This window comes from Juglans regia, chromosome 14 (assembly GCF_001411555.2).
Source record: "Juglans regia cultivar Chandler chromosome 14, Walnut 2.0, whole genome shotgun sequence".
In the NCBI taxonomy this organism is placed as follows: domain Eukaryota; kingdom Viridiplantae; phylum Streptophyta; class Magnoliopsida; order Fagales; family Juglandaceae; genus Juglans; species Juglans regia.
This window is the reverse complement of record NC_049914.1, coordinates 17476847-17495638: the sequence shown is the minus strand read 5'-3', so window position 1 is coordinate 17495638 and position 18792 is coordinate 17476847. Positions and strand designations below refer to the sequence as shown.

Here is an 18792-nt window from a genome sequence, read left to right as displayed (position 1 = left end):
CTCTGGATAGTAACCTTTCTCCATGGAAGAATATTTGGCAGATTGAAGCACCTCTAAAAGCAGCTTTTTTGGGGTTGGACAGCTGCGTTTGGATAATCCTCACTATGGACAACTTAAGGAAACACCATATCATTGTGGTTGATTGGTGCTGGATGTGCAGAAATGTCAATGGATAGCTTTGCTGTCCATCATCAATATAGTTTCCTTCTATTCTTCTTTCCTTATTTAATCTTTACTTCCGTTACTTAGGCTTGTACAGAATATATAGTTTCCTTATAAGGCTAAGAATGCTAGAATCACTCAATAATTAGTTTCTTCCCATGTATAGTTCTCTTGTAAAGTTTCTATATAATATACTGATCACTCAAAGGCCAGGAATTTCGGCCATTCATACAAAACTTTGATCTATCTTGACAAGAAAGAGTGGAGAATCTGTAGACCACCTCTTACTCCATTGTGAGGTTGCTAGAACCTTGTGGAACTTCCTTGGTAGAGTGGGTTGTCTTTGCTAATTGGAGATGGTTATATTGCAGTCCCGAAATTGCCGCAGTTTTGAAGGTGTCTCCTATGTGCTTAGTGTGGTGTATTTGGTGGGAAAGAAATGATTGAAATTTTGAAGACCATGAGCAGACAATGGATGAGCTTAAAACCTTTTTCATCAATGCTTTCGGGCATCTGTTACAGATTTTAATGGGCTGAGTCTTCATGATTTACATTCCTGTGGAAGAGTATTTGGAAGACAAAGGTTCCCCTAAAGGCAACCTTCTTTGTATGGACAGCATCCTTGGGAAATATCTCCACTTTAGACAACTTAAGGAAATGCTGAGTCATTGTCATGGATTGGTGTTGCATGTGCAAAAAGAGTGGGGAGTCCATTGATCATCTACTACTTCACTTTGAGATTGCCACAACCTTAAGGAATGAGATCTTTGCCAAGAGGGTTTAGCTTGGGTGATGCTGAGAAGGGTGCTCAATCTTCTAGATTTTTGGAGTGGCCTTCGGGGCAATTCACATATTGCAACAATATGGAATATGGTTCCGATATGCCTATGCTGGTGTGTTTGGAGGGAGAGGAATGATCGAAGCTTTGAAGAATGTGAGCAGTCAGTGGATGAGCTTAGAACTTCCCTTTTTATTACTTTATTCCATTGGACGATCATAATTCATTTTAATGGCATGAACTTTCATGAATTTCTTGTATCACTAGATTATCATGCATAGGTTATGCTCTTGTATATATGCCTATCTTGATTATCAATAAATTTTTGTTTACCGATAAATAAAAATGATTTCCCTCTATCTTTTTTTGTTGCTGATTAGGAATTTCTCATGTATATACAATGAATACTTGGCAGGTTTCAGTTATAAAGAGAGATTTATCATTTATGATTGTTGCATACACTTTTGGCTGAAATGTACATTGAAAGATGATGGTCTATGGTAACAGTTTTGTGTATGATCATTATCCTTATAATAAGATTAAATAATTGAGAAGTTTTAATTTCTTTATATCATTCTATAGAGTTCACTAAAAGGGTAAGTTTTCTAAGTACATTAGAATTGTTTGCTGGATAGCTTCTCTCACTGGTTTGAAGGCAGTCATGTGAGTAACATATGGTGATATATGTGGACGTACTTTGACCTTGCTTTTTTATCACCTAGGTTTTTGCTAGGACAGTGATTTGCCGAGACTTGGATGTGGCCACCAGGGTTGCTCGTGGTGAAGGTCTGGACTGCATAACTTTGGAAGGTTAGTTAAGAAATGCTCTGTAAAAAGTGTTGCACAAACTTTGGTCAGTCTTCACAATTTAATTAATTCTATAACAGGTGATCAAGTCAGCAAGAAAGGTGGTATGACTGGTGGATTTTATGATCACAGACGCTCAAAATTGAAGTTTATGAATATAATTGTGCAAAACAAAAAATCTATCAACATGAAGGAAAGGGAGCTGGAAGAAGTCAGAAATATGCTTCAAGATATCCTTTTAGTACATACTTCCTCTTATTTTTAGCTGCATTGATTTTATTCTTTGTTTTTCTTGGCTTCGATTTAATGCATATTGCTATTATTACTCCATTTAAGTTTTGATGAGTTACAATGCATTATTATATCATGGCCTATATTCTTGTTGTGATTAAACTTGGTTGAATTCTTAATGATGATGGTTGAATGCCTGTTACGTTTATAAGGAGTGGCAAGTTTCCATAAAGTTGAAGAAGAATATTAATGGAGTTTATTGTGTAATTTATTTATTTATATTTTTCTGGAGACATCGTATTCATAAAATATTGCTGCACAAATTTAAGCTGTCAAATGGTAATGATTGAAATCAGTTGGAAATCTGACTATCAGTAGATGATGTTCCCAATGTTGGTGTTCTTCATGATTGTGATAATTTCCTATCTTCTATGCTTTGTTTTTGCTTAGTTAATCTTACAGATAGATCAAAAGATTACAGAACTTGTTTCTGAGCAGCAGAAGACTGATGCCAAGCGTTCTCATGACAAGTCAGAATTAGAACAGCTTAAGCAGGACATCACTAATGCCAATAAGCAGAAACAGTTGATTTCTAAAGCTCTTGAAAATAAGGTATTTAAGACCATTTGGTTGCTTTATCTGCCTTGCATTGTTTGGCACTTTATGTTTTTCCATACATAATTTTCAGTTCACTTTAATCAGATTCCTGTAAATTTTTTGTAGGAGAAGTCGCTTGCAGATGTCCGAACTCAGATTGATCAGCTTAGAGCTAGTATGGCAATGAAACGGGCTGAAATGGGCACAGAGCTTATTGATCACTTGACGCCTGAAGAAAAAGATCTTTTATCACGACTGAACCCTGAAATTGCAGATCTTAAGGAGAAGCTTATTGCCTGCAAGACAGACCGTCTTGAGGTTAGCAAAATGCATATTAATGATTTCTTATTTATTTATTTTTTCTTTTTGTGCTTTCCCTGATTGGTGGCCAGCTTTACTAATGTCAACATGGAGCATGAATTTTGATTTATGTTACTATCTATGTGCATTTGAATTACTAGACTGAAACAAGAAAGGCAGAGCTTGAGACTAATCTAACGACTAACCTTAAGAGGCGGAGGCAAGAGTTGGAGGCTATAATATCGTCTGCAGAAACTGATACTTTGCTTGGCGAAGCTGAATTGAAGAGGCAGGAGTTAAGTGATGCTAAACTATTGGTCGAAGATGCCACGCTGCAGCTTAAAAGTGAGGGCTTCAAATTTCATCCTATTTCCTATCTTAATTTAGTGTTTCATGTTTTGACTGACACTCTGCTCCTTAGGAGTTTCGGAACGCATTGATGAACAAACAAAGCAACTCCGGATGAAAAAAGATGAAAAGAATAAGTTGAAGGTTGCCTTCTTAAGTTGATTATCGGTTAAGGTTTCAAGTTTTATTTATGAAGTGGTTATCACTTGTGTCTGTTGCTGTTACTAAGATGATCACTTTTCAATGCAGACGTTGGAGGACGAGTATGAGAGAACACTTCAGGATGAAGCCAAAGAATTAGAACAACTATTAAGTAAAAGAAATATTTTTCTTGCTAAACAAGAAGAGTACTCAAAGAAGATCAGGGAATTGGGTCCATTATCATCGGATGCTTTTGAAATGTATTACTCTTGTGATTGTTCCGTTTTTTTTCCTTTTGAGTATATATTTGATCACCAAAAAAATTGAAATTTCACCTTCCTCCTTTAAGATTTGGGTCAAATTAAAAACACCTAGTCAGCAAAACAAAAGCATGCATGGAGACCAAAAGAAAGGAAAAAAATAAAAGATAGAAAGCGCAAAAAATATATTTTGCAGCTTTTTTTCTATGTTTATGTTTGCATTATACTGTCCTGTTATTCAGTCTTCAATTGCGTTTTTGTTTTGATGACTAAACTTTTTAATGTTCAAAATTGAACGATATTATTTAAAAAAGAGTGGTTTCAGCCAATCCCATGTCTCCAATAGACATTTAGGGGATGTAAATTGAAATGAAGCTTTTTGGAAAACACAGACCAATTTGATATGCAAGATTTTCTATGGATGAACTTGAAATTTGAGTGATTTTTCAATGATCATGGCTTTATTTCAACCTGTTTTCCCTTTACAGCTGGATGTTATTGCTTGTGTCTTAAATTTGAGTGTTTTATGACCCAAGATCTTTGACATTTGAAATTCAATCCTTGTAGCAGATTTTCCATCAATTTCTTGATGGAAGTTGTTGACGTGGCCAATGAGTTTCATTTACCTTCTATGTCCTAAGGGTGGTGAGGCCATGCCGTCACCCTCATTTTCAGCCTCCCTGAGGGGTTGGCAGTAGGCCCTCTTTCGAGTGGTCTGGATGTCCCTGATCAGTGGGGAGGGGATCCATCCACCACAAGACAGCTGGCACCCCCATAGTGCTGGATTATTTTCTGCTTTTTGTTTTTTTTACGTTTCCAATTTCCGTTTATAAATTGATGGAAAATTGGACAAAGGTTTAAATTTCAAATGTTACAAAACTTGGGTCTTAATTTTTAAAATGAAGTTTTTGCTCTTAATGTCAGAAGATAAAAAAAGAACAGTGGTTTGTTGTCATAATTTGCCCCCCTTTTTTAAATTATACCTTATATTTTTTTATGATCATCTTGAGCCAAAAAATAGAGAGCTTGCATTTCCTTTCCAAACATGAATGTACTTAAATCATTTTACTTTTCATATTACCTTTAAATTTAAACTCACATTTCTCAAATTTGAACAGTCTTCTTTCATATTTGAACTCACTTTTTTATCCCTATTACATCATTTTACAGTGATTGTTATGTTTTGGTAAATGTTCGTTTTGCAAACTTCCATATATTTTGAAATGCGTGCAGTATGCATTATTAGAGTATGATGTTTATTGGTTGGTGCTAAGGATGTGTGGGGGTATGCATTCAGCTAGGTGTTGGTCATGTTTGCATCTTTATTACTTTTGAAAATGATAATGATAGGTATAAGCGGAGGAGTATCAAAGAATTGCACAAGATGCTGCACAGGTGCAATGAACAGCTGCAACAGTTCAGTCATGTAAACAAGAAAGCACTTGACCAATATGTAAATTTTACCGAGCAACGAGAAGAACTCCAGAAAAGGCAAGCTGAACTGGATGCAGGTGATGAGGTATATTTTTCTGGGACTCTATCACATGAATATCTTAAATTTGAGTGAACGGAGTTGAGTAAAGAAATGACACTCAATATGCTGACATGAGATATTTGAGTAGAGAAAAATACTCCTCACGAAACAAAAAAAGAGGAAGATTTTTCCCTCTCCTGCTACCCCTCCGAATCTAACAATTTGCTACCCAATCTCACTTCTCCCATGGCCAGCGAGCCACCCCCACCACCACCAGCTCCTGCCTGAAGAAGCTTGTCATATTTTGCATGTGAATTAACTCTGTTAATTTGAACAGATTTTAAGGAAATATGAGATTGAAGCAAAGTTAAAACTTAAAGTGTAACCTATTGTAATGGAATAATGGAACAGAGTAGAGAATTTGTTGAAAGTTGGACGATCACAAGTATACTTTACCGTCTCTTTGGCTTATTTCTGTAGGTGGATTTAAGATAGGCTTTTTCTTTACTTCTGCAGAAAATTAGAGAACTTATATCTGTTTTAGATCAGCGGAAGGATGAATCGATAGAACGTACCTTTAAAGGTGTTGCTAGGCACTTCCGAGAAGTCTTTTCTGAACTCGTGCAAGGCGGCCATGGTCATTTGGTTATGATGAAGAAAAAGGTTTGTTTGCATCTTTCAGCTCTTGCTGCTTTTATATTAACTCCATCATTGTGCTAGGGAATTGAGAGTTGTGTTGTCCTTGGACTTTTCTGCTTCTGGGAAGAAAATCTGCTAGGTTCTACTTGCTTTCTGATTATCAGTCTCACAAGCTTTAGCTATGCCATGCATCTCAGATTGAGCTCTACCTGACACAAAACACCCCAGATCCTCACTAGTCAATTCAGAAGAGCCAGTACTCAGATGCATTGTGCTTATTTATCATCTTGTTTATTACCTTTGTATTTTTTTTCTTTCGTTTTGCAATATATTTATTTGTAAATTTTCTACTTTCTTAAGCACAGGTAAATTTGATACATTTTCACAAGTTATTGTCATTCCAGCTTCATTATATTGTCTCCTTGAAATTTCCATATATTTTGTTGGCCTGAGAATTGACCTTCAAAATGTGTGAAGATATGTTTTAGAAAGGGTTCTTGTAAGAGTTGTCTGTGCTACAAGAGTTGTACCTTTCTTGATTCGTGCCGCACCATAATTATTACTCCCTTTTCTTTTTAGAAGAGAAGAAAGTTTTTTTTGGTTATTAGTTTGTCCCTGGCTTTTTCTAAGAAAAAAAATAAGAAAATGAAGGAAACCTTGTCTATTATGATCTACTCACTTTCCCGGTTTTCCCTTTTCTTATAACAAAAGGAGGGCATTCACTGTGCTCAACATCGATTGTTATGATTATGATTTCTTATAGGATGGTGATCATGGTGATGATGATCTCGATGAGGATGGGCCTCGGGAAGCAGACTTGGAGGGAAGGGTCGAAAAATACATTGGTGTGAAAGTGAAGGCATGTATCTTCTTGCATTTATTTCCATTTCCAAGACAAATAGTAGTAGATAGATGGATTACATAAATAAATAAAATAGTGGTGAAATCTTCAAGCATGCTGTATACTTGAACTAGTGGCAATGTTGGTAAAAATGTGCTTAAAGTGCCAATGCTGAAACACTTCCCTTGCTAAAAGCAAAGTGCATTTACAAAACTGCTCTTTAAGATGCCCTTTTGGTGCTTTTTCTGTGAGTTTAAAGCTCATAGGAGCGCACTTTTGTAATTTTCTGTAAAAATAGAAAAATATAATCAGTTCAAGACCCATACAATGATGTAAAATCATATTCTTAAGTATTTAGTTGATATTGACAATCATTTATGTACCATGGAGCCATGTGTTGTCATATGTGTTGTATATGATTGGAACCCAATGTAGTCCTAGTTGGCTTTCTAGATGGATTGATATTTGATTGCTTATGTTAGCGTAGGATTTAATATCTACAAGTCTTGATCTTTTCTGGTCGTGGTCTCTTTAATGTACTTTGATTGAACCATGTACTTTGATAGCCAATTTAGTTAGGCACAAGAGAATTCAATAAAACGTTTAGTTTAAATTTATGTAATTAGTTTATTACTTGTTTTCATGTTGCATAATGTCCTAATAAATTGAGTTAATAAGCTAAGTATATTACCATCTTGCTTTTAATTTCTGGTCGTGGTCTCTTTAATGTACTTTGATAGCCAATTTAGTTAGGCACAAGAGAATTCAATAAAACGTTTAGTTTAAATTTATGTAATTAGTTTATTACTTGTTTTCATGTTGCATAATGTCCTAATAAATTGAGTTAATAAGCTAAGTATATTACCATCTTGCTTTTAAAAGCTTATTTTATTTATTTCTTGGACATTTTGTTGTTATCCATCTTTAAAAATGTGCGGCTTACTTCAATCAGGTGCATGATTGTGCTTTGGTCCTAGGCTTTTGCCGGCATTTGCACTTTAAGTGTGCCTGGCGCTTTAACCAACACTGACTATTGGGTGACATTAGCTCCATGTGTAACATTCTGCCCAATATGATTTATTAAGCAAATGTTGGAGATAGATTTTTGAGACTATAATCGTATTCAAATAATCCAAATAAATATTTTTTTTTTACCATTGTATCTTAGATACAATCGTATCTAAGAGTACAACTTTGTATCTAAGAATACAACTGAAGGATTTAATATTAGGATACAATGGTACCCTCTAATTTATGCTTTAATAAGTTCCTTTCCTAATTTAGGTATCTGTGTAGCGAGCATATTAAAAAAATACAAATGGTAAAAAAAAGATTTATTTGGATTATTTGAATACGATTGATGGAAGAAAAAAAAAAGATTTATTTGGATTATTTGAATACGTTTGTATCTAATTTTAAATGAAAGATACAATGCAAGGTAGCACATTGTGTCTAAGAGTACAACTGAAGGATTTATATCAATTTTGGTTTTCTATTTTTTAAGAAGCACAACATTTGTAACAGTTGGAAGTTAAACACCGTTGAAGTAAAAACTCATTCATGTTTATGTGATGGGCAAGGTATCATTTAAAATTTTGATTCCTTTTGATTTGCCAGGTTTCTTTTACCGGGCAAGGGGAGACACAGTCAATGAAGCAATTATCGGGGGGCCAGAAAACTGTTGTTGCCCTGACACTTATATTCGCCATTCAGCGATGTGATCCCGCTCCCTTTTATCTTTTTGATGAGATAGATGCAGCATTGGATCCTCAGTATCGAACTGCAGTTGGAAGTATCCTCCTTATTATGTTATCTATATACCTCCTCTCCCTCATTTAATTGTTTAGACCCTCTAATTTGTTTTTTTTTTTCAAATGGTTGGTCTCTTGAACTTGTATATGCTTTTCACTCTGCCATGAAGCTTATGTTCCTCTGCTTTGTGGTCAAAAGGATACAATCTGTGGGTCCCTCCATGGAGAGTAATGCTTTCAGCCTCTTTTGTAGAGAGTTCTCCTTGGTATGAATAGTTTAGTTTTGCTTGTGTCTAATGGGTTGGCATGAATGCATAGCTGTGTATAAATGTGTCCAGGGAATCAGGTTTACGTATGCATAAGATAAATGTATCATAACTCATGGGGTCTTTTACATTCTGTCTTCTATGGTGCACCTGAAGGAGAAATTTTGGGATCACTTCAACAAAGCAAATGGAACATCAATCGGTGTACTTGGTTTGACCTTTTTTTTATTTCAGTAAAATCTTACTTAAAAAAATATGGACAAAATTGATTTCCAGATTTTATCATTGTGGAGAAAAAAGTACCCTTCAGTTTTATCCTCTTTTATCTCCTTTTTTATGGAGTTGTTGCTTCATTTGATTGAGTTTCTGTTTGTGCTATTTGATTACCAGATTGACTTTAGAAAGCAAAAAACTAAACCCTGCACACTTTCTGATTGCAGTAAGTTTCCCTTGTGATTGGTCAATATTGTTGTCATTCCTTCTGTATAATGGCATATGGCCATGCATTTATATTAGAGAAACTAAATACTGTTTTTACATACTCTTTGTACCTTCTCTCTTTCAGCTTGATTTTAGCCACTAACTCGGTTACTTTAAGCTATTGTGCTGCTGGATCCTTAAATCACTTGTTTGGTAGATATGATACGTCGTCTGGCAGACATGGCAAATACTCAATTTATAACAACAACATTTCGGCAAGAGCTTGTGAAGGTTTCTGACAAGATATATGGGGTGACACATAAAAACAGAGTGAGCCGTGTCAATGTTGTCTCCAAAGAAGACGCACTGGATTTTATCGAGCATGACCAATCTCACAATACTGATTAAGGTCTGACTGCTATTAAATTTTGCAATCTTTTGATTCTCCATTTAAATGAGTTAGATGAAACTCAAGTTGTAAGGGCCTTGATCTTGGTGGAATGCTTTCAATCCAAATCTGAGGTTTAATGAGGTAAAAGACGGGGTGTTTGCACAATCTTCAGGATTCCTCATCATTAAAAAAAAAAAAAAATGAGTTCAATGAGATGACATACCCAATATTTACACTTAAAAGAAATAATGACGATGCTATGTTTATTTGTTGCTTGTGGGGTGATTGTTTTGGCTTTTCTCTTTTCATGGAATTGACTGGTACAGTAATTTAATGAACTTATTGGGGGTAAACCAGTTTCATACGAGTGTCCACGTCATAAAATAATTAAGTTGTGTTTGTTTGTTTGTGGCCCTTAATATAAAACTTGCATGTTGGTAGGTCAATGGTCATAGGTGCACCAAAGTTCCATGAAGTATAGAAGCTAAGCAATATTTGGAAGCTACAAAGTCTCTTTTTGCTGCTGAAATATTAGGGACAAACAGTGGGCAGGTCGAAGCACTCCAGACACTTAAACTCTGATATAGATTTGCTAGTTGAGCAGCAAGACTCTACTGAATCGTGTAGGACAGACTCTTCCAGAAGTTGTAAACCTTGGAATGGTCGTAGAATTTGGAGAAAAATATTTGAATGCTCTTGATTTAATAGTATTCTAATGTAAATTAGTAGTTATGGTTGTCATAGCTTTATCCTCTTTTATTAATTTTTCCATTTTTCATGTTCAGTTGTGGTTAGTAGAACTTGTGTGATGCTGCCTGTGGCGTTTAGACGAATGTTGCTCCGGACGCTGCAAGCAGGAACTGTATTTAAGTTGAAGGTTTAACAATTCAGCCAGTGGATGCAAAAACACTGAATTGGTGTTTGGTTTTATGTTTATGTTGACCTTTCTCCATTCCCGTCGTAATAAGAATTATAGTGCAGACAGTAAACACTTCATCCAGGAAAATGAGATGCAGTGCAGACACGAGTACCTGTTTACTCGAAGCTGATCACCAAAAAATACAAATGCGTGCCTTCAGATACTCTCCTGTACAACAACTACAAGACAGCCCAGGCGCCTTTTTTCTTTTGGACGGAGTCGGAGAACGGCTTGCTCTACGAGGACTGCCACACCGCATCACTGACTCTGGATACCGATGCGCATGGCTGGTCGAGATCGCTCTTACGTCCCTCAACTTAAAACAGCAGTTATTAACCCCGAGAGGTGCCCAACGTGCACTTTCAAATTGTTGGAATAATCTCAGCTCACTCCCAGTCACGATACTTTCTCGTCTGGGGCTTTTGTGTACCTGACTTTCCAATAAATCCGAGTGTGTGAATGAAGCATTCAACGTGGGGAGGCAGGTAAGATCCGCAATCATAGTAGAGAAATTAGGTAAAAGACTGACTCACACGCCGCCTTCTAAATATTTCATTATATTATTATTATTAAATGATTAGGCAACACCATCTTTTCTCCAATTGAATTACTATCAAAGTGAAAATTAAATCATATATGCCGTTAAGTTAAACTTGAGTAAAAACGAATGTAATATTTTTTTTTCTTTTTGAAAGGAAACAATTCATTGATGAGATAAACTTAAACCATACAAGCAAAATCGTCCATAACAGAATTTATAACTTCAAGAGGACCATCCTCTAACTAGACATTTTCACTAACATCACTAATTGCCAACTTAGTTGCTATGTGAGCAACTTTATTAGCAGACCTATGTACAAAAGATAGTTGCCATGCTGGATTGTGGATCATCAGCTGCTGCAAATCCTGTCACTTGACCAAGCCAAGAATTATCTTCATATTTGGAATTGACAGCATCTGCAACAACTTTGGCATCCCCTTCAAACCTCACTTGTTCAATCCTAACTTGATACAAAGTTCCATGGCTCTGTAAAGAGAAGAACTTTCTGCTTGAAAATTTGGGAAAACATGCTCCTTAAATGCTATCAAACAAGCTTGCAAATCACCTTCAGAGTCCCTATGATAATCCCCATTCCCATTCTGCCATTAATTTTGTCAAAAGTTGCATCAAAATTCACTTTTAAATAAGGCCAATCAGGTGGCATCCATTTCTGAACAAATCCTCTCCCATGACACCCTTTTGCTCTATTTATACTTTTTTGGTTAACTTCTTCAAACAAAGAGAGATCAGCCTGATCCATTGCAACAACTGTAGCTAGGTCTGGTCTGGTCCGGTCTTGGGCCATTTTGTGGACCGGACGGACCTATTCGGTCCATGATTTCTCCACCCTGGACCAGACCGAGTCACATATAGGTCCGGTCCGGTCTGATCCATTTCGGTCCGGTTCGGTCCAGGGTCGGTCCAGTCGGTCTGGACATGCCTAAAATTGGCCATTCAGCCCATCTAAATATGATTTTTTTTTTTGCCCAATTTCAATTATTTTTGGCCCATTTCAAATTTGGTACATTTTTTTAACTAAAACTATTTAAAAAATTTGATTTTGAAAAATACAATGATAAAAAAAAAACTAATCTATATATAAAAAAAAAATAATAATAATACAGAAGTTATTACAAATTACAAATTACAAATTATAATCCAAAACTTAACAACTTAAGCACTTGACATATAACGGGACCAAAATTCTAGCTGCTACATTTAGCTTACTAATCTTCAACTCAGACTTCATTTACTCAGGAGTTAGGACAAGTAGGGCTGCGACAAAAAAAGAAAAAAAAATTATCAAGTAGGAACCAAAATTCTAGCTGTTACATCCAAACTAGTATAATCAATAACGTCGGTAGAATTTAGAGATTATAATCTTCTCACCTCTTTAGTCTTTAATCATCATTGGGTATAGGGCCAGTAGGCATTGAATTTGACCCCTCCACAGAATCAGCAAAGTTTGGTCCCCAACAAGTTCTATCCATAAAAATTTAAAACAAAACAAGTTAAATAAAGTTACATAATATAGAAGAGAAAACAAAATAAACCACAAAATATATCAAAGGTAATTTTATTACATACCCATATCCAGCTGCTTCTCAAATTTCTCAACTTCATCCATTAAAGTCCTAAGGCTTATTGGAGTAGAAGAAGAACGAAGCCCGTTTTGTGCACATATGAGACCCTCAACACTCATTGGATTTAAACTATTTCGGAAATGGTCAAGTACACGACCCGTAGTGCTAAATGTAGATTCAGAAGCTACAGTAGATACCGGTATTGCAAGAATATCACGTGCAACCTTTGAAAGTACGCGATATCTAACTGAATTCACCTTCCACCAAATTAGATGGTCAAAACTATCATCTTCATCTTCACATCTTTCAGCTAAATATCTATCAACCTCTGACTTACTTTCCAAACTATCTTCTGACTGCAACTGTTGCTTAAATTTAGCCATCATTTTTGCCTTTCTATCAAAGTTTTAAAAATCGTTTCGTACCGGCCGGTATTTGCCGTACTGGCCACTGGGCCGGTACAGGTACTACCTGTATTTCGTACTGGTCGAAATACCGGCCGATATTTAGGCCTTCGTTTTTTTTTTTTTAAATTTTTTCAAACTACAAGCTCATTTTTTGACCCCTAATTCAGATTAGACTATTTATAATTTGTATATATATATGTATTTATATATAATTTATTTATATATCGACTATTTCGAAATGTTATCCCGAAACGCTATCCCGAAACGGTACCGGTACCGAAATATTTCGTTTCAGTGCCTTGACCGGTACAGCGTCCGGTACGGTATTCAAAACATTGCTTTCTACTAGCCACATTGTCAGCTGAAAGAGCTACATCTTCATGTTGGGAACTTGTGCGCTGAGGAAAATGCCTTTCTTCATTTTCCATGTATGCATCATATATGCGGATAAATGCATTTTTCACCTTCCAACTAAAATCGAGTTTTTTTGCATGATCATGTGCATACATTTTTCCCAGCCCAAAATCAAGATATCGCATCTTGTAGCGAGGATCAAGAAGAACACTAACATAGAGCAACATATTTTGATTTTCCAAGTTCTCCCAATACTTGTCAAATTTTCTCTTCATATTTGTGGCCATTAATCCCACCACGGGGTTTTGTTCTTCACACTCCATATTAATGGCATCTTTAATAATAGCCAACTCCGGGAAAAAAACATTACAAGTTACATATTCACCCCCCGAGAATTTTAAAGTTTCATCATGAAATAATGCAAGGAACCTCACAAACAACTGTACCTTCGCCCAATCGGATGCATTGGGAGGCCCTAACTTTTTTGACTTTCTCTTATTCACCACATGGTCTACATTTTCATCATCGACATCGTCGTCATCATCATCTCTAATACTACTAAGGAAGCATGGATCTTCTTCCTCCAACCGATCAAAAACCCTTTTAAATTTTGAAGCCCTCTCCAACATAAGATAGGTGGAGTTCCACCTAGTCGGTATATCTAGGCAAATTTGACTTTTAGATTGAATATCTTCCAACCCCACACATTTATGATATGTACTCCACCTTTGAGGGGAGGATTTAACATACTTCACAACACCCCTCACATTCGCAATAGACTCATCATATTTTTTTAATCCCTCACGAACAATTAAGTTCAAAATGTGGGCATAACATCGAACATGCAAGAATTCATGTTCCAAGATCGTGTCTTTCCTATACTTTGTTTTTTTTTTTTCAAATAAGAAACAACTCCATTATTAGAACTTGCATTATCAAGTGTGAGTGCAAGTATTTTTTGTCGCCCCCAATCATGCAAACATATCTCTATGCCCTTACCAAGGGTATCACCCTTGTGATTTTCAACCAAATAAAAGGAAAGAATCCTCTTGTGTAACTTCCAACCATCATCAATAAAGTGTGCTGTGAGACACATATAGTTTAGGTTTTGCACGGATGTCCATGTGTCTGTGGTGAGAGAAACTCGCTGCCCTCGAAGAACATTTCTCAACTTTTGTTTTTCTTTTAAAAACAAATTAAAACAATCCTTGGCAATCGTCATACGGGATGGAATCCCTACCCACTTAGGGCAAACCACAAGCATAAACTTCTTGAAACCCTCCCCTTTAGCATGCCTAAAGGGCAACTCATCAAGAATAATCATCTCTGCTAAGGCTTGTCGGCAAGCCTCAACACTGAATGCGATAGGCACAAGTCCCCCACTACCACTACCACTTCCACTTCCTCCCTCCACCGTCCAACCTAGAGTCGTCTGAGATTTATCCGTCTTCTTAAACGGACATTTCTTACATTGGTGCTCAATGTGATACTTCATGTTTTTCGTACCATTGGTCTTCGTATTACATGCATACGAAGCACCACAATAATTATATGCAGCCCTAGGTTTACTTGGATCACCTTTTGGAATTTTTGTAAAGTGATCCCAAACAAAAGACCTAACTCTACCTCTTTGTGACCCACCAACTTATTGATCACTTACAGTGGGTGGGGGTGGGGGTGGAGGCATGTTTGGTCTCGACTCTTGCACATCATTTGTAGAAGACTCCATCTATAAAATGGAGTCAGGACAAATAAGACAAAAAGACAAAAGAATAAAAGAATTAGAAAACAAACATTAATATATAGTGTTAAAGCCTTGTAAATTCATGCATCTCAACTATGTAATATATATGAGCATATATATGTATGTATGTATATATATATATATATATATATATGAGTGCTATTCTTCTACAAAGTAATTTTTCTCAGATTTTGAACTATATATATAATATATATTAGCGTATATAACTTATGTATATATATATTTATATATATATATATATATATATATATATATATGAATCAACAAGTTCTACAAATTAATGCATCTCAAATTAATGCATCTCAAATTCTCAAGTTCTCAACTATATATAATATATATATGTATATGAGTTATATTTTTCTACAAATTATATGCATCACAGATTCACAACTCATAAATATATATATATATATATATACATACATAAATATGCTCATATTCATTCCAAGAAAGCCTAAAATGCAAGACATCAAGAGTGCCAAAAATTTTCTACAAATTATATGCATCTCAGATTCTCAACTTATATATATATATATATATACATACATGATACATATATTGATATATATGCTCATATTCATTCCAAGAAATCCTAAAGGCTAAAATGCAAGAGAGCCAAAAATACACAATTGACAATACTACCAGTCTATCATTGTGCTTCGACCAACAAAACAAAATTGTGCTTCAACCAAAAAAAAAAAAAATTTCGGAGTCCCTGACCCCAAACCCGTAAGTTTTCTGTAAATCACTTTTTTGCCACACATGACACAAGTTCACAAATCACAACTAGAGTCAAGAGTCACCATCTCACTGAACCAAAATCGGCGCCTGGCGCCGATAAATACCAAAATCAACACAGTCAAGACTCAACACCATCAAAAATTCAAAATACGCGAAGATTAAATACGAGAGAGAGAGAGAGAGAGAGAGAGAGAGAGAGTACCAAAATACTCGACGGGGGGAGGCGACTGAGGGGCTGGAGGAGGGTGGATGCGAGTCGCGATGGCTAGGGTTTTTCCGAATCGCACAATAACAAAATCGCCTTTTGGGGGAGAGGGGGGCGAACTGGGGAAGTTGGGGGGGGGGAACTAATGTTGAAACGATGCCGTTTGGATTGAAATTGGACCCAAACAGCAGCGTTTCAACAGACGGTTTAGTTTCAAAATCCTGCCCCTCTTGGACTTAAACGGCGCCGTTTAGGTCCTATTTTATACTAAACGGTGCTATTTTAGCTTCTTGGCAGTGGGCACTTGGCAGATGAGTTATACTCACTTATACATTAATTTTAATAATACATTAATAATTTAATACTATAGACTTATACATTAATATTAATAATACATTAATAATTTAATACTATAGACTTATAGTGATTAGTTATTATCAATCATGATTAATATAAGTGATTAGTAAATTTTTTTTTAATACCATAGAGTCTATTAGTATACTAATACTATATAGACTTATAGTGTGTGTATATAATATATATATATATATATTATAATGATATAGTGATACTAATATTATATATTATTTAATAATACATTAATACTATAGACTTATAGTGATTAGTTATTATCAATCATGATTAATATAAGTTATAATTATATAATAGATTAATAGTATTGGTACTAGACTATCAGTATATATATATATATATATATATTTTTAATATAGTATTAGAGTCTATTAGTATACTAATACTATATATTATATAATAATACATTAATACCATAGACTTATAGTGATTAGTTATTATCAATCATGATTAATATAAGTTATAACTATATAATAGATTAATAGTATTAGTATTAGACTATTAGTATTTTTTTTTAATACCATATTAGAGTCTATTAGTATACTAATACTATATAGACTTATAGTGTGTGTATATAATATATATATATATTAATGATATAGTGATACTAATACTATATATTATTTAATAATACATTAATACTATAGACTTATAGTGATTAGTTATTATCAATCATGATTAATATAAATTATAACTATATAATAGATTAATAGTATTAGTACTAGACTATTAGTATATTTTTTTTAATACCATATTAGAGTCTATTAGTATACTAATACTATATATTATATAATAATACATTAATACTATAGACTTATAGTGATTAATTATTATCAATCATGATTAATATAAGTTATAACTATATAATAGATTAATAGTATTAGTACTAGACTATTAGTAATATAGTATAGCTATATGTTAGTAATATACTAATATTAGTTATAGTGATTTAGTAAAAGTTATAACTATATTACTATAGCTATAACTATTAACTATTGTCTTAGACTCTTAGTCTATGTTAGACTATTACTAATTTACTAATATACTATTAGTATATATATTTTTTAATACCATATTAGAGTCTAGAAGTAGAGTCTAGACTATTAATATAATACTTGTATTAGTATAAATATTAATAATTTAGTATTACTATAAAATTATAAATATTACTATTAGTATAAAATTATAAATATTAGTATTAGTTAATAATTACTTAATGATGAATTAGTGATAGGATTAGGTTAATTAGTCAAATGAAAATTATATACTTCATATATATAAATTATTAAATTATATATATATATATATTTAATTCGATCCGGTCTGGTCCAGTCCAGTCCGAAAAACCACCGGACCGTGGACCGGACCAAATTCATTCGGTCCTTTGAATTTCGGACCGGAACCACTCCCGGTCCGATCCGGACCGAATTGGCTGGTTCGGTTGGTTTTTCCGGTCTGGACCACCCGATTCTCACCCCTAACTGTAGCAGGTTTCTTAAATTGGTTTTGAAAAACAAAAGCATTCCTCCTAGCCCATAAATGGTAGAACATAACTTTAGCCAATTCAAGGCTTTTCTGATTCAATTTCACAATCATTTCAGACCATAACAATTGAAAATCAGAAAAAAGCCTTTTCCATTTACTAAAAATGCATGTCTCTCCACCCCAAACATCAACTGCTGCAACACAATCCCATAACACATGCACTAATGTCTCTATCTCTCTTTCACATAGGCATAGGTTGCTTTCTAAAATATTTTTCCTGAAAAGATTATCTTTAGTGGAAAGGATATTATTGAGACATTTCCAAATTAGCTGTTTTACCTTTCTTGGGACTTCTAGATGCCATAAGTCTTTCCACATCGCTTTATTACCCCCCACTTGTTGAAACTTCACCTGAGTTCCTTCTTAACAACATAGTTTCCAAGAAATAAGCATTTTTGACAGAGAAGTCACCTCTTTCTGAACCTGCCTATATCAGTTTATCACATGATCCTCTACTACTTATTTGTATAGACAAATGAGCTTAGCTTCTTCCTCATTGAAAATTGATGCCATCAAAGTCTTTTTTCCAAGATCTATTGCCCTCCTCAATCAAAGCATCCACTTTGGTCTCAAGATTTAAAGTATTAATAGGAGTTTAAATCTGGTAAGTCACAGGGCTAGGTAACCACTTGTCCTTCTAGATTTTTATACTTTTTCCATTGCCAACCCTCCAAACAATCACCTCCTTTACCAGCCCCAAGCTGGACCATAAACTTCTCCAGATAAATGAAGAGGAGCCTCTCAATTTAGCATCCATTAAATCACTATTTTGGAAATACATTTGTTTAAAAACTTGAGAAACTAATGAATTAGGATCCTTAATCATTCTCCAAACTTGCTTGGCAAGAAGAGCTCTGTTGAAGCTACTAAGATCCCTAAAGCCTAAGCCACCTTGATTTTTAGCCACACCCAATGATCTCCAAGATTTCTAGTGAATACCTTTTCCATCTCTTT

At 34.8% G+C, this 18792-nt stretch overlaps 1 protein-coding gene across 2 annotated transcripts in view; it reads left to right on the top strand.

Moving 5' to 3' along the window:
* LOC109013990 (structural maintenance of chromosomes protein 3) overlaps nucleotides 1-10336 on the top strand; it is a 41248-nt gene extending 30912 nt beyond the window's left edge. The window contains exons 18-30 of one of the 2 annotated variants that reach the window (XM_018996281.2): nucleotides 1663-1750; nucleotides 1828-1977; nucleotides 2439-2590; nucleotides 2702-2893; nucleotides 3037-3220; nucleotides 3297-3367; nucleotides 3473-3624; nucleotides 4975-5143; nucleotides 5615-5761; nucleotides 6501-6596; nucleotides 8196-8370; nucleotides 9233-9424; nucleotides 10192-10336. In XM_018996281.2, the coding sequence (XP_018851826.1) occupies nucleotides 1663-1750; nucleotides 1828-1977; nucleotides 2439-2590; nucleotides 2702-2893; nucleotides 3037-3220; nucleotides 3297-3367; nucleotides 3473-3624; nucleotides 4975-5143; nucleotides 5615-5761; nucleotides 6501-6596; nucleotides 8196-8370; nucleotides 9233-9423 (1767 nt within the window). In that variant the 3' untranslated portion in view covers nucleotide 9424; nucleotides 10192-10336. Of the gene's footprint in view, nucleotides 1-1662; nucleotides 1751-1827; nucleotides 1978-2438; nucleotides 2591-2701; nucleotides 2894-3036; nucleotides 3221-3296; nucleotides 3368-3472; nucleotides 3625-4974; nucleotides 5144-5614; nucleotides 5762-6500; nucleotides 6597-8195; nucleotides 8371-9232; nucleotides 9425-9847 lie in introns of both variants that reach the window. The other variant, XM_018996279.2, reaches the window with a different exon arrangement.
* Nucleotides 10337-18792: the final 8456 nt, after the last annotated feature.